At 46.1% G+C, this 16,472-nt stretch overlaps 1 protein-coding gene across 2 annotated transcripts in view; it reads left to right on the forward strand.

Annotated features, from left to right (window-relative positions):
- LOC139274850 (relaxin receptor 2-like) overlaps nt 1-16,472 on the forward strand; it is a 294,506-nt gene that overhangs the window by 112,267 nt on the left and 165,767 nt on the right. For both annotated transcript variants that reach the window (XM_070891552.1, XM_070891551.1), the window contains exon 5: nt 12,353-12,424. In XM_070891552.1, the coding sequence (XP_070747653.1) occupies nt 12,353-12,424 (72 nt within the window). The remainder of the gene's footprint in view (nt 1-12,352; nt 12,425-16,472) is intronic.

Below are 16,472 nucleotides of genomic sequence, written 5' to 3' on the forward strand. Positions count from 1 at the left end.
GCGTTCATCCTATGTGACAGCACTATATCTGACATGTTTGAGCAGCAGCCAGAAGGGCAGAGCTGGCTACTGGGAGACAAAGGATACAGCCTGGCCACCTGGCTCATGATGCCCCTACGCGTGACATGGACGGAAGCTGACCATCAATACAACATGGCGCGCATTGCGACGCGCAGCATCACAGAGAGGACCATTGGCTTCTTGAAACTGTGTTTCCGATGCTTGGACCATTCCGGAGGCCACTTGCAATACTCTCCTCAGATTGTCAGTCAGTTCACTGTTGTGTGCTGCATGCTGCATAACTTAGCCATCATGAGGCAGCAGGAGCTGGTAGTGGAACCAGAAGACTCACATAAGGGGCCAGTGCCTGATGATAGTAATTTGGAAGAGCAGGATGAGGATGATGACGACGATCAGGAAAGCATGCAGTGCCTGATGCTGGAGCACGAGGTCGGAGGAGGGCGGGCCACCGTGCTCCTTTAACGATTACTCAAGTCCTGTGCAAGCAGCTCATCCGTGATTACTGATGCCTGAGGGCTCTGTGACAACTGTTGAGCATGGTCATGTTTATTTTTTGGAGTTGTTCCTACGTTGTGTTGTGTTAATGGAACATGATTCAGTTTTAATGAAAAAATAATTTATTGAAAAGTTAACGTTAGTGTAATAAAATATTTGTTGTATCAAACTTTACTTTTTAATTTAAGATCACTTAAATTTGTAAAGTTAAAGAAGTTACATAACAATTTCAATTTGAAAAATGTGACTACAGTTACATCAAGAACAAGAACAAAAGCAGCAAAGAAAGGCTGCAACCATTTCTCATCCACATCTCGGTGAATGTTCACTTCTTCATGGGGGTGTCATTTGATTGGCCGGGCTGTGTGCCCTTATTGCAGCAGCTACCTCACCCAGGCCCTCCCTGATGGCCTGTGCCATCACTTGCACTCCCTCGGACATTCCCTCCCTCATTTCCCGTGTCATTACTGCTATTTCTCCCGTCAGTACCGTCACCTCTTCACCCACTGCACTGACGCTGCCCACGAGTGATCGGGTAAGCTCATTGGTCTCCAGACCCAATGCCACAACCTGGGTGGCATCTGTTGCACGCTGCACCTCAGGAGAGCGTGTCTCCAATCTCCTTCTCCTCTGCCTGGGTCTGCCTCGCGGCACCACTACTTTGTGAGCCGCGGGCTGGAATGGTGGGACGCTTGATGTTGCAAGTGGCATCACTAGACAGGGAGGCGCGGGCTGGGATGGTGGGACGCTCTGTGTTCCAAACGTCAGCACTAGAGTGGGAGCCGCGGGCTGGGATGGTGGGACGCTCGGTATTCCAGACGGCAGTACTAGAGTGGGAGGCGCGGGCTGGGACGGTGCGGCCCTGGGTCTTGCATCCGGCACCACTCGAGTGCGAGCCGTGGGCTGGGATGGTGGGTGAATGGGTGTAAACTGCTCCATTATATCACCAGCACCACTGGGACCCGCAACGTCGGAATCAAAACCATGGAAGGTGGAACCAGAACCTATGCAAGTGGGAGGTGCAGGCTGAGGCGCTGGGGCACTGGCTGTAAACTGCTGGATTACACCAGCAGCACCACTGTGACCCGCAACATCGGAATCAAAACCATGGAAGGTGGAACCAGAACCTATGCAAGGGGTTGAAACTCTGATGCCCATTAATGGGAACTCATAAATATTAATTTGGAAGGTCTCCCCTGAAGACATTTCAGTCATCGCCGCCTGCAGCCAATCTGGATTGTCCGCATCTGGTTCTTCTGGTTCTTCTTGTGGATCTTCAGGGTTGGCGGCATCATCATCATCATCATCTTCTGCAAAATATATCAGAAGAGTCAAATGTTTAGCAGCAGAGGAGGGGGCAGGATGGGTGGCATGAGTACTCTCACACATAGCAGGTCAGGCAGCAGGTTGATTTGAAGGGCCACGATGCATTTTCAGGACTTGCCCTCTTACTCGCGTGTGGGCCCAACTTGTGCTGTACTGATTGCTTTTCTCCATGTACGACTCATCAAAGCAGCTACCCTCTGTTCCAAGGGTGTCAGTGGATGCAGATTGGGCATGCCTCCTCCTGTTCGAGTTCTTTCCCTTTTGTTGTGGGCCAATTTCTTCTGCAAAGATTAAAATATAACTTTTTACAGAGTGCATCTTTCTGCGGTGTGGGACTTACAGATAGTCACATTTACAATTACGATTCCATTAAAAAATGAAAATATTACTTACACTAACTACTTGACCAAGGTCGTGCCATTTGTTTTTACACTGGTTTCCAGATCTCATGGTATGCACCACTGTGCAGTAATCTTCTGCAACTTGGTTCCAGCATTTCTTCAACTCTGTTGCTGGTATCCAGCTCCAGCCATCTCTGCTCAATGACGTTAACTAATATCTCCACTTCCTCATCAAGAAATTCTTTGTTCTTGGTGGACGTTGTTCCATTGCTGTATTGAATTGACACTCTGATTTTTCAAAATACACAGTCCTTATTTTGCATGCACCTATACAGCACTTGTTCTGGACGTTTAGCAGTGAAAAGCAGCACTCACTGATTTCAGCAGGTGATTTCTTCAACAGTGCTGCTAAAAGCACTCCGGGCACAAAAAATCACCAAAATTCACTCACAAGCCTTTCCACAGCTCCACAAAACAAATCAGCACTTTTCCTCAGGTACCTTTTGTAAAGTCCTCCTCAAACAACTCCTCAAACGACTTGCTGGTTTCTCGGGTGCCAGCAGGTCCTTCATTAAGGCGTATGTTTTCGAGCCACGGCTGGTCAAGAGATGGGCTCATCTCTTGTCTGCCTTATCGTCGCCCAACCAGTCTTTGGTTACAAAGCTTTGCTGGAGCCTTTCTATAAAGTCCTCCCAATTGTCTCGAGCATTGTATTTCTCATCTGAGCCGTTGGTAGCCATTCTGTGGATTTTGAGATCCCGTAACTAATCGCCACTGTAAAGTCCTGACCCTGCTGTACAGACATCCACGAGGCACATGCTGAAGTCAAGGTCACTCTGGACCTGCACCTTTATTTCACAGCTCTCGAGTGCCACACTTGCCTGAGACCTGCCTTTATATACCTGTGTGGGACAAGTATGCAGTGTCTCCTGCAAGTGCACCCCTAGTGGTAAAGTATGCTTGTGGTTACAGGTCATATCTAGTTCCAGTCATGTATAGCATGGTAAGATACAGTTATATATAGTAGTCTGAGATACATGACATCACCCTCCCCCAAGGTCTTATTGTCTTCATAGATTCACTCTCTCAGGTGGTCTACGCTCTCGCGTGAAGCGTCTTAGTTGTGGTTCAGTTATTTGCCTTGGTGTTTGTTTTTCTTTCGGTGTGATTGCTGGTATCTCGCCTGGGCTGTCTGTTTCGTTCAGTATGATTGCTGGTATCTCGACTGGGCTGTTTGTTGAGACTGCCCTTTCCTCAGGTTGTTCCCTCTGTCTGTCCTCCAGGTGTGGTGTGAGTTCCACATTGTAGTCTGCCTCTGGTTCTTCAGTGTTGTTGGTGAATCTACTTTTTACGTGGTCTACATGCCTCCGGCAAGTTTGGCCATTGTCCATTTGTACAACCAGTAGCCTGTTTCCTTCCTTGCCTGTTACTGTCCCTGCAAGCCATTTGGGACTCCTGCCATAGTTTAGCACAAACACTTTGTCCCCTATCTCATTCCACCTCCCCCTCGAATTTCGGTCATGGCACTCAGTTAGCTTCCGGTGCTTTGCCTCAACAATTTCATGCATGTCTGGGAGGAATAACGAGAGCCTAGTCTTTAAGGTCCGTTTCATCAATAGTTGCGCGGGGGGAACCCCAGTCAGCGAATGCGGACGAGATCTGTATGCCAGCAGCAGTCGCGACAGGCGGCTCTGCAGCGTGGGACCTTGGATTTTTAGCATGCCTTGTTTAACGATTTGCACTGCTCGCTCCGCCTGGCCATTGGAGGCTGGCTTGAACGGTGCCGTCTTAACGTGATTTATGCCGTGGTCAACTATAAAATCCTGAAATTCTGCGCTGGTGAAGCACAGACCATTATCACTGACCAATATGTCAGGAATTCCGTGCGTTGCAAACATGGTTCTAAGGCTCTCCACAGTGGTGGAGGTGGTGCTCGAGTTTAAAATGGTGCACTCGATCCACTTTGAAAATGCATCGACGACTACGAGGAACATTTTACCCATGAATGGGCCCGCATAGTCTACATGCACCCGCGACCACGGTTTGGTGGGCCAGGGCCAGGGACTCAGGGGGGCCTCCCTGGGGGCATTACTGACTTGGGCACAAATGGTGCACCGTCGGACGCAGAGCTCCAAGTCCGCGTCAATGCCAGGCCACCAGACGGTGGGATCTGGCTATGGCCTTCAAAAGGACGATCCCCGGGTGCTCGCGGTGGAGCTCCCGGACAAACGCCTCTCTGCCTCGCAAGGGCATAACTACTCGGCTGCCCCACATGAGGCAGTCTGCCTGTAGTGATAGTTCATGCATGCGCCTATGGAACGGTTTGATCTCCTCGGGGCAGGCATCGCGAGCCTCTGCCCAGTCACCAGTTAAAACACATCTTTTGATTAAGGATAACGTGGGGTCGCTGGTTGTCCAGGCTCTGATTTGGCAAGCCGTCATGGGCGAACCTGTGGATTCAAAGGCATTGATTGCCATGACCATCTCTTCGTTGGACCCTTCCGTGGTCGCCAGGGGTAGCCTGCTAAGCGCGTCGGCACAGTTGTCTGTGCCTGGTCTGTGCCTTATTGTGTAATTGTAGGACGCCAGCATGAGTGCCCACTGCTGAATGCGCGCCGAGGCGTTGGCGTTTATTGCTTGCACTCGGATAGCAGGGACGTGAGGGGTTTGTGGTCGGTTTCTAACGCGAACTTGGCCCCAAAAAGGTATTGGTGCATCTTTTTGACACCACACACACACGCGAGCGCCTCCTTCTCAACCATACCGTACCTGCGCTCCGCCCGCGAAAGTGACCTGGAGGCATAAGCAATGGGTTGTAATTTACCCGCATCATTGACATGCTGTAAGATGCACCCGACCCCATACGCTGATGCATCACATATAAGAACTAGCTTTTTACCTGGGTCAAAAAAGGCTAAAACATTGTTGGAACACAGAAGGTTGCTTGCCTTATTAAAGGCGCGTTCTTGGGCATCCCCCCAAAACCAATCGCACTCCTTTCTGAGTAGCACGTGGAGAGGCTCCAGCAGCGTGCTCAAGTTCTGCATAAAGTTCCCAAAGTCATTGAGTAGCCCGAGAAAGGCGCGCAGTTCCGGGGCCTGGGTGCCAGATGAATTGCTTCGGTTTTGGATTCTGTTGGGCGGATTCCATCAGCGGCAATCCTTCTGCCCAAAAATTCAACCACGGCCGCGAGAAACAGACACTTGGATTTCTTAACTCTTAGGCCTACACGATCCCGATCCAATCGACTTAGTACTTCCTCCAAATTGCGGAGATGGGAGTCGGTGTCCCTGCCCGTGATGAGTATGTCATCTTGAAACACAACCGTCCCCGGGATGGACTTGAGCAGACTCTCCATGTTGCGCTGGAATATAGCAGCTGCCGACCTGATGCCGAATGGGCATCGATTGTACATAAAAAGGCCTCGATGTGTGTTGATGGTGGTGAGTAGCTTAGACTCTTCCGTCAGTTCTTGCGTCATATACGCAGATGTGAGATCTAGTTTCGAGAAAAGTTTTCCTCCAGCCAACGTGGCAAATAGGTCATCTGCTCTGGGCAGCGGGTATTGGTCCTGTAGGGAAACTCTGTTTATGGTGGACTTGTAATCCCCACAGATTCGTACGGATCCATCAGGCTTCATGACGGGGACGATGGGACTTGCCCAGTCGCTAAATTCCACGGGTGAGATAATGCCTTCCCGCAGAAGCCAGTCCAGTTCGTGTTCAATCTTTTCCCTCATCACATAAGGCACAGCTCTAGCCTTGTGATGGACCGGTCTGGCATCCTGTGTGATGTAGATTTTAACTTTAGCCCCTTTAAAGGTACCCACACCTGGCTGAAAGAGATGTTCAAAACGACTTAGAACTGTTGAGCAGGAGGTCCGTTCCTCTGACGACATGGCGTGAACACCATCATTTCCAATTTAGTTTTGCCAGCCAGCTTCTCCCCAACAGTGCTGGGAGATCTCCGGGGACAATTCACGGGGAAGTCGGTTCACCGTCCCTTTTGTGTGTGACTGAGAGCATGCCGCTGCCAAGGACTGGGACGATTTCTTTGGTATAGATCCTTAGTTTGGTGTTGATCCTTGTGAGTTTTGGTCTGTTGCTTTTGTGCGGCCACAGCTGTTCAAATTGTTGGACGCTCATGAGAGATTGACTAGCTCCCGTGTCCAGTTCCATGTTGACTGGTATCCCGTTGAGTAGGACTCACATCATTATTGGAGGCGTCTTGTTGGAAGAACAGTGGACATTGATTGTGTTGACCCGCTGTACCTCGGCGTCCTGGGCACTGTCCCCACCGTCTTCTAGTCCGCTTTCCGACCCTTCCGATTTGTATAACAGCCGAACTGCTGTTTTTCTGCACATGCAAGCCAGATGCCCTGTATAGTTGCAATTTCTGCAAACAGCATGCTGAAATCGACACCCCCTTGTTGACTGCCTTCCCCCACATCTCCAGCACAGACCGCTTCCATTGTTTCCGAAGGATGAGCTGCGTCTGGCTGAACTCTCTTGAGCTTCTCTCAGTCTGTAGTTGATTGCTTGCATTGTGGGCTGATGAGATGTGAACGGCCGTTCATGTGGCCCTTGATGGCTTCTGGTGCCACTGCCTGCTGTTGAAGGCCTTCTCTCCTGCCTTTGTCTGTGTGTGGGGGTAGCGGCTTGTTTCACGCTGTGAACCTTTTGTTCCGATGTTTCGTTAGTTGTCGTACCCGCAGTATAGATCAACCTCGTTTCTTCTTCTCCTGCCAAGAATGTCTGTGCGACCAGTGCTGCTGCCTCTAAGGTCAAGTTCTTGGCCTCTATAAGCTTTCGGAATATGCCTGCGTGGCCTGTTCCTTCAATAAAAAAGTCTCTCAGTACTTCTCTCCTTAGTTCATCGGAGAACTCACATAAACTAGCCAGCCTCCGAAGTTCCGCCACAAAGTCGGGTATGTTCTGGCCCACACAGCGTCTGTAATTGTAGAACCTGTGTCTGGCCATGTGTAGGCTGCTCGCTGGCTTCAGGTGGTCTCTCACCAGTGTGCTCAACTCCTCAAACGACTTGCTTGTTGGTTTCTCGGGTGCCAGCAGGTCCTTCATTAAGGCATATGTTTTCGAGCCACAGCTGGTCAAGAGATGGGCTCATCTCTTGTCTGCCTTATCATCGCCCAACCAGTCTTTGGTTACAAAGCTTTGCTGGAGCCTTTCTATAAAGTCCTCCCAATTGTCTCCAGCATTGTATTTCTCATCTGAGCCGTTGGTAGCCATTCTGTGGATTCTGTGATCTTGTAACTAATCGCCACTGTAAAGTCCTGACCCTGCAGTACAGATTTACACGAGACACATGCTGAAGTCAAGGTCACTCAGGCCCTGCACCTTTATTTCACAGCTCTCGAGTGCCACACTTGCCTGAGACCTGCCTTTATATACCAGTGTGGGACAGGTATGCAGTGTCTCCTGCAAGTGCACCCCTGGTGGTAAAGTATGCTTGTGGTTACAGGTTATATCTAGTTACAGTCATGTATAGCATGGTAAGATACAGTTATATACAGTAGTGTAAGATACATGACACCTTTAAAAATGGCCGAGTGCCAATGTTTGTATCACACTGCGCGCACGCTCCAGCGCGCATGCGCAGGGCTGCCGGCATGATATCTTCTACTCTGAGCTAGCCCCGTCCCCCTGCAGTCTCAAAATCGGCGCGACGCTTTGGCCCCGCCCCTCGCTGATCTCTGCACGCCGCGCCGAGCTGCAAGGAAGCTGCTGCGAGGCTGAGAATTCCTCCGTAAGTTTTTGACGCGCTTTTGAGCGCGGAAAACAGGCGTGGGTGTGGGGGCTGCGCCGTTCTAGGCGTGCCTGAAACTTGAGCCCTAAATACAATGGAGATAGTTTGTTTAAGATATCTGCAACATGACTCCAATTCATCATTTATTCCATGTAACATTACTCTGATCATGTATTATATAACAGACTCAGGCTGAAATTATCCCTTTTGAAAAGGCCCCGAAGCGTCTCTGGCCAGCACTATTGGCATGATAAGTTGCATCCAGGAGCAGGCATTGGGAGCGATGTGGCCAAAATTGCCCCCGGGATGCCAGGGGCGAAAATGGCTTTGCGGTGCGACCCGTTGTAGGCGCCCCGTTCGCTGCCGCATGCGGTGATGATGTCATTGTCATGCATGCCGACCCCTTATCACCCCGCGCCAACACCTTTGCACTCCATAGGGGAAATTGCCTTAAAGGGGAGGGCCCAGCATTGCGGCCACCATCTTATTTTAATTGTGCAATTGGGAACCCGATTTAAAATTCACGCATGGAAACCCAGCAGTAAAAGTGAGGGAGGAGCTCCTCCCCAGCCATGATCACCGACCTTCCTCTCCCTATCGATTGCTTAGGAATGTCCCCAAGGGTTCCCCATCTGTGGCCTCCTGCCGCTGGTGTTCCTTCCCAGCCGCCGGCCAGACTGTCCTTTTAGTTGGCTGCCAGTTGGGAAACGGAACAAAAAAATGATAATGAAGTCCTGCTGTTGTCAGGACCACTACGACCCTAGCCTTGCCAGGTTCTTCAGCCATTTTTAACTTGCACTTTCCCCACCTTTTTTTCAGATATTGTTTAAGTTGATTGTCATGTTTTACCTATCTGAAAATGAATAATATATCTATCAAATATTGAGTAATTCTTTTCTAAAGTTCTTCTGAACTGTCTTCTCTTATAATCAAAAAGCAGTATTTTTTTGGAACACACCAACCATCTGACAGTGCACCCACTGAGCATAATTATATTTTACAGTTTCTGGTAAGAATGGTGATAAATCTGAAATATGGTGCGCAGCAAGGATCTTATTTGGGCCATCTGCTACCTCGGTAATAGTCCTTTTGCTGCAAAATGTGGTGCGCAGAAAATTTCTGGAACTCTTCCAAACATCAGAAGTGCACATCACAGAACTAAAACTAGCTAGAGAAACAAAGGGCTTGAAATTACACTAGTTTGGAGGAATGATATAGATACTTAACATGTCAGTTTGAAATCCTTCTCTATCTTGGCAGGGGCGCTAACCCATTTCAAATTAATGAGCGAATACCTGCAGAGAGGAATGTCGGATGAGTGCATGCATTTGTAAAAGGAGCATACTTGCAAGCCCACAGTTTTGTTGGAATTTTGTTATATCTTTTAATTCCCTGAATAAATTTCATTTTGCTAATGAAAAGATTTGAAAAGAATGTTTTTGTGGCTATCTTTGTTTTGTGAGTGACTTTCTCATCTCATGCAATAGAATAACAAAAACCATACTGGGTTGTGGCAATTAAAAAAGAATCACAAGACTCTGAACTAACCAAACAGTTATATTACAATATATCCATCGATCATAGATAAGCAGTACAGTAGTATGCAGTTCCTGCCTGTAATGCTCTGTCATCACACTTATTTTACAGGCAGAACTCTCAGTATCCTAACTCCCCTGTAACGAGACAAACTCTAGAAAATCTACCTGCTCTGAAACTCAACCAAAGTGCTCACAGAAATTCAAAATCCTTTCAGCTGCCAATAAGTAAAATATCTCGGTCCAGATCCTCTGCCGTAACTTAAGGAGATTGGCACAACCGATGGAGAAATGGCTGAAAATCAAAGTTTATTCCATTTCTCTCAGGGTTCCACAGATCTCCCGCACAGTGGGAGATCGGAATAATCCTTGCAGAAATTTGGAGCCCTAATGTCCAAACTAAAGTTTGTAACATTTTGAAAAATTACATACTAACATAATTTTTTTTAAATTACAAAATTGACTTTTTCTTGCCTTCAAATACCTTCTTGTCTCATCAGGCATACCTTCCCAACAATTCACAGAAGTTGGACCCATTTGAGGCTCCAGGCTGGGATTGGGGTCTGAAGAGCCCAAAGACGAAGCCCCCAAAAAGCTTCTTCTTTGTGAAGTTATATCTGACACCAATTTCGGCAGGGTCACCAGCAGAGTTCAGTGATGAGTGTGATCCCAACATAACTGTTGGGATCGCTTCCTCCTGAGGAAGTTTCGAGCCACTGGCACCATTTCTATTCGAGCAAAGAAGGATGAGGAGATTTAAGAGGTTTTTTAAATTACTCAGTATCTTGCTGCATCATTTTTAAATTAGGTAAATAGAGAAACAATATTTCCTCTGGTTGGGAATCCGTATCGAGGAGTCAATTCAAAGTTATCAGAATAAGGAGACAAGTTAGAAGAAATTTATTTACACAATTATTAGAGCATTGAATGCTTTTCCATAGGGAGTGATTGAGGCAAGGAATATTCTATATTTTAAGAATTAAATGTTTAAAGCAGAAGAAGATGCATGGTTGCAGGAAAGAGCAGGGCAATGGGACTAGTTTTAGATTGCTCGAGCAACGTATTGCCTCTTTCACATTGGGCTGATTGACCTTCTGTGGAGAGAAATAGAGTTAACGTTTCGGGTCTGTGATCTGCTGAGATTTCCAGCATTTTCTGTTTTTATTTCAGTTTCCAGCATCCGCAGTATTTTGCTTTTGATGGCCTTCTGTTGTGCTGTTACCAACTGGTATCCTATTCTGCCTGACAAATTTTAATGGAGTTCTTTGAGGAAGTAACTGAGTGACTTGATAAAGGAAATGCAGTGGATGTTGTGCATATGTATTTCCAACAGGCATTCAATATGGTGCTGCATGGAAAGGCTTATTGATTATAATGAAGGGGCATTCTAACAAAGAGAGTGTAGCAGCAGGGATAGGAAATGAGCTAAAAGATAACAGGGAGTCTTAGTTAATGGCTGCTTTTTGGACTGGAGGGGATGGTGTTAGAGATCAGAGTTGGGTTTATCTGTATCTGTCTGTTTCTATCTCTATGTCTCAATCTATTTCTCTACCTCTATCAAATCTATTTAAGCATTTTTGCTGGAAATTGCCTTTGAGCTTCTCACACTTAGCTGTAGTGACCTCAAGGAAATTCCCAGTAATTATATCTGTGTGCACTTGCTGTCTGCATAACTTGACTTTCTGTTGTAATGTTTTGGCACACTTCATATCAGCTTTTTATATATAAATTCCTATGTCCATAGTCATTAACAGTTTTGTTTATATAAACTTGCCATACTGTGTAATTGCACAATTTGGCCAGAAGATGGGGTATGGAGTAAATTTCTGATCTGTCCGTCTTAGCTTGACCACCCCCATGCTACCAAAGGCCCAATCCCAGAGGCCTCGGGAGCCTCTTCCTCAACAGGTTAAGCGGCAGATACAATCCTAGCGTAACTGCTGGGGTCACACCTCTATGGATGTTCTGTGCCCATGTCTTACTTGGTTACTTGAGCCTTTGGATTAATGTCGTATGTAAAAGATTTTCCATATATATTCTTTATGCACGTGCCATCATTAATATATTGCGCCGAAAATTGTGCCTTCTCCAGATGGGTACGAAGTGCGTACGCACTCAAAGAGGCCTCGCAAATGCCACATGCGCCAAGAAAGAAATGTCTTTTGGTTGATCGCACGCATTCCCGCAGGAAGGACATTCATAGACGAAGATTTGGGCTATTTGCCCAACTCTAGCCCAGCAAATGTCCTTCAAACTCTTACGCCTGGTACTTTTATCCCTGTAAAAGTTTTAAAACATAGAAAAATGAAATGATATCACTTATTTTTATATTAAAAACCCTGTCAAAAAAGGTAAGTTTATTTTTAACACTTTATTAAAACATTTTTTTTAAATTTCAGAAAAATACATTTGTCTCAACAATTTAATTTAATGCATTTTCTATTATTTTAAAAAAAAATAGTGAAGTGTTTTTTTTATTTACGTTTGTGTTTTGTTTGATTTTAGGAGTGTTCTCATTGATAGTAATGGGAGCTCAGAGCTCCCATTACTATGAATGAGAATACTACATAATGATTGGTGGTCCAGCCCCATGTGATTCCAGGATACGCATACGATTATGGAAGACATGTTCCCGTACGCTGGACTGTAAAACTAGGCCTCCGAGTGCAATCCTACATTCATTCCTCGGGGCTACCAGGTATTTTTGTAAAAAAAAATGTTGTCGGAAGCGTTCGTTCGCAGGAAGCCGCTGATTTGCCCCCCCATTATTTGAGTCAACTTAGCACAAATTTGCATGACTAACATGGTGGAAGAAATGTTACACCACACCAATTGCATTTTAAGTATTAAAAGTACTTTTCTCCATACTAGGTCTCTGAAGCGCAATAAAATCAAAAGTCTGCCTGCTGATGTTTTCATCATGTACAGTGATCTGGAGGAACTGTGAGTGCATTTTCATTTTTTGTCGATCCAGCATGACTTTCTACATATTTTATTTAACTTCAAAGTTTTATTTATTCTTGTTTCCATGATATTGCTTAGTTTTTAATGTCTATATTGAGGTACTTAAAAAATATATAATGAGATTCACTGGTCACTATTATCAACTGTTTTCAGGTTGTCATAAGTATACTGTGGAAAGCCTTACTTTTTATATTTCCGAAATAAAATTAGAGAACTGAACCCTTTTCCTTGGTTTTCTGAACTCTTTATGCCATGCACCATTTCCTGGCCAAGAGTGTCGGCAAGTGAACTACTTTCAAGCTTTCACCAAAACAAAACAAAGGCCTTTGTTTTACTAAAATCTGTGCACCAAATTTACACCCAAAGTGGCATAAATTCAGCAGAAAATTCCCAGTATAAAGCATTTTCAGCAAAGTCACAGTGACAGCTCCAATTAAATTTCAGGCCATAATTGTGTTAGTTGCATAAAAATGGCTTTTTGGAAACTTTTCCCTCACTCACTGCAAGAAATATCTCCCTTTCGCTCTGCACCTCCCAATGCAAAATGAAAATCATGAACTGACTTAGGGGGATAAATTGGGCCAGATAGTGCCCATTTTTTTAGGCACCACGCAGCCACACAAGACTCAAATTGGGTCTGAGATGCGCGCACACACTTCAGACAGGAAGTGCGCAGGATGCCATCTTGGTAAAGGGGTTTGCATATGTGCATGCCTATGTGCAACCTGCAGAGCAGGCAGATTATGGCACGAATCAGTGTGCAATATTGATTTAGAGCCACCGCTGCCATTTCAAACTCTACACTCCAACCAACACCCTGTCAAACCTCACGCAGCTAAACACATAGGTTAAATAGAATGAAGGATCCCCCACCAGGGATTTAAAGGGATCTTGAAGACTTACAGGTTAGTTGCCAGTTGATTTCATCTGGCTGCTGGTGCAATTGCATGCATTTTTGGAGGTTACCTCTACTTAGCTAACGTTTGAATAGTATGCAGTGAGTGGTTTGGTTGGTCTTGCAGTACTTTTTTGCCAGATAAAATCTTGTGCTGAAAGAAGTTGCTTCCAGACATGGGTGGCCTGGTAGGGCTTCCTCTGACTTGACTGGGAGAATGAAGAGAGCCATATCTGCCGAGGATCTTCAGGGAGCAATTCTCTTGCCTCAACTTCAGCGAGTACCAATGAATGAGATACCGTCACTGCACAAAAGAGGTTGAGAGTGAAATCTGCCAACTGCTGCAGCTAGAACTGCAACCTCAAAGCCAGGCAAGGAGGCTCTTTAAATTAAACTTTTCTTTTAAGTACAAAGGCATTAATAGGCACCTCTCAAAAGCTTTTTTTTTTACTTTACTAAGAAATGGACTACTGTACACTAATGTAACTAGTAAATGGTCTCTACAGTTTTTTTTAAGTCACTTTTAGTTATTTAAAATCAGGTTATATACAAGTGATAGTCTAGATACTCTGATTAAAAATGCTTAATTTTTGTGATGCACATTTTCAGCTGTATTAATAAAACAGTGCTAGGTTACCACTCTTAAATATATTAAGGAATAATTTTTAATGAAAATATTTTTTTTTAAAGATGTTTTAAAATACTGCCCAATTGCGCTGCTTGATGGACGATTTTATGTTCGGCGATATGCAAATGAGTTTGAGCAGAAACTTCACTAAAAAGTTCATTTCTGGAAACAAGTGCAATTTGCGCCAGGATCGTTGATTGCACACAAACAGAAACTTTTGGCCAGTGTGTCTGTATTTGAAGACATTGGTCCAGAAATTCCTGGCAAGGATTGCAAATGTTACACCCATGTTCAAAAAAGGGGAGAGGGATAAACTACAAGCCAGTCAGTCTAAAGTCCATGGTGGGGAAATTTTGAGATAATAACCCAAGACAAAATTAATTTGGGTCACTTGGGAAAAATATGCGTTAATAAATGACAGCCAAGGCAAATTTGTTAAAGGCAAATCATGTTTGGCTAATTTGATCGAGTTCATTGCAGAAGTAATAGAGACGATTGATGGAGTTAGTGCAGTTGATATGTATATGGACTTTCAAAAGACATTTGATAAAGTACCATATAATGGGCTCTATTTTTGCCACCATTGGGTACCATTTTATTGGCGTCTGCTGATTTATTTTTGAGCAATCATGATTTTGCAATTTTGCTCAAAGTTTGTATGCCAATTTTTTGTATGCAAGATTTTTTGGCACAGGTCGAGTTGAAAACTGATTTCCACGCAGTTTTTGTCCCTTTAAACCTGATTTTGGCCGTCCACAATTTTTTTAAGCATGGCGCACACTGGCCAAAAGCACTGCAAAAAAACCTGTTAAATTAAAGAATCAGCGCGGTGCACAAGAGAACAGGAGCAAGGCAATAAGAATACAAAATAAAATACTTTTTTTTCTCACAGGGAACTCTTTTTGGAGCAAGGGAAGAAGATTTTTGGGCTGAAAGGACTGCTACCCCCGCTGCAATCCCGGGCCATAGGACTGCTCCCCCCCCCCCCCCCCCCCCACCAAACCCTCCCCGCTGGACCCACTGCAATCCCAGGCCGGATGCCCCACCCCCCTCACTCCCCGTGCGAGTTGAAGTTTGGGAGCGGGAGGACCATATGGCCAGAGATTGCAGCGGGTCCAGCCGGGGGGGGAGTGGTGGCTGCAGGTCCAGCCAGGGGGCAACAATGGCCATGGGTCCAGCCGGGAGAGAGTGGTGGCCGCAGGTCCAGCCGGGGGGGGAGCAATGGCCATGGGCCCAGCCGGGGGGAGCGGCGGCAGTGGGTCCAGCCGGGGGTGGAGCGGTAGCAGCGGGTCTAGCGGGGGGAGCAATGGCAGCGGGTCCAGCTGGGGGCTTTGTGGGGGCAGAGAGCGGTGGCCGCGAGTCCATCATGGGGGAGAGGTCCTTTGTGGCCCTTTCAGCAGTGGTGGGGTAGCAGTCCTTTTGGAGGAGCGGGCTTCAGCTTGCATTAGCGTCTCTGGTTGCCCTGGCAACTTCAGCTTTTTGCGCATTCCCAGAGAGTTTTTAGCGCAGACTTGAAGCTCCGCCCCCCCCCCCCCCCCCTGCCCCCAGACTATCTTCAGAGAGTGCTGTGCCAAATTCAAATATTTTTTTGGCGAAAGTCCCGATTTTTTTTTTTCTGGCACAACTGTACACAAAGAAAATCGTACGGTAACATGTGTGACCGCCAAAAATCCAGCAAGTGGAAAATAGGGGCCAAAAGACTTGTTAGCAAAGTTGAAGCCTATGGGATTAAAGGAGCAGTGGCAGCGTCAATACACAATTGGCTAAGAGACAGAAAGCAGAGAGTAGTGGTGAACAATTGTTTTTCAGGCTGGAAGGTGTCCCCCAGGGGTCGGTATTGGAACCACTGCTCTTTTTGATATATATTAATGACCTGGACTTGGGTATACAAAGCATAATTTCAAAGTTTGCAGATGATAGAAAGCTCAGAAATGCAGTAAACCTTGAGGAGGATAGTAGCAGACTTAAGCAGGACATAGACAGACTGTGAAATGGGCAGATACATGGAAGATGAAACATAATGCAGAGAAGTGTGAAGTGATACATTTTAGAGGGAATAATGAGAGGAAATCTAAACAAAATGCTACAATTTTAAGGGAGCTGCAGGAACGAAGATCTGGGAGTTTATATACATAAATCTTTGAGTTGTCAGGCAAATCATATGGGATCCTTAGCTTAATAAATAGAGGTATAGGGGGAGAAATTAGTGTGATTTGCACCATCCGTTAGAGGCATCTCGCTATTACGCCGCTGACAGCTTTAATGCCACCTGATGCTGGTTCCAGTGCCGCATGCCATATCACTGTTGCTGGTAGCGCTGTCGCTGAACACGATCGCCGGGGACCTTGCCACCATGGAGGTCGTGACGTCAGTGAGTGTGCAATGCTCATTTGACACCCGATCTTCCAACTTCTTTACAGCCAATGAACTTACTGGCTGGAGAAAACAACGACCGCTTTAGGTGGCGTGCAGCAGCAGGATGTCGGCTCCAGCAACGCTATTTA

The sequence above is a fragment of the Pristiophorus japonicus genome, chromosome 10 (assembly GCF_044704955.1).
Source record: "Pristiophorus japonicus isolate sPriJap1 chromosome 10, sPriJap1.hap1, whole genome shotgun sequence".
NCBI classification, from domain to species: Eukaryota; Metazoa; Chordata; class Chondrichthyes; family Pristiophoridae; genus Pristiophorus; species Pristiophorus japonicus.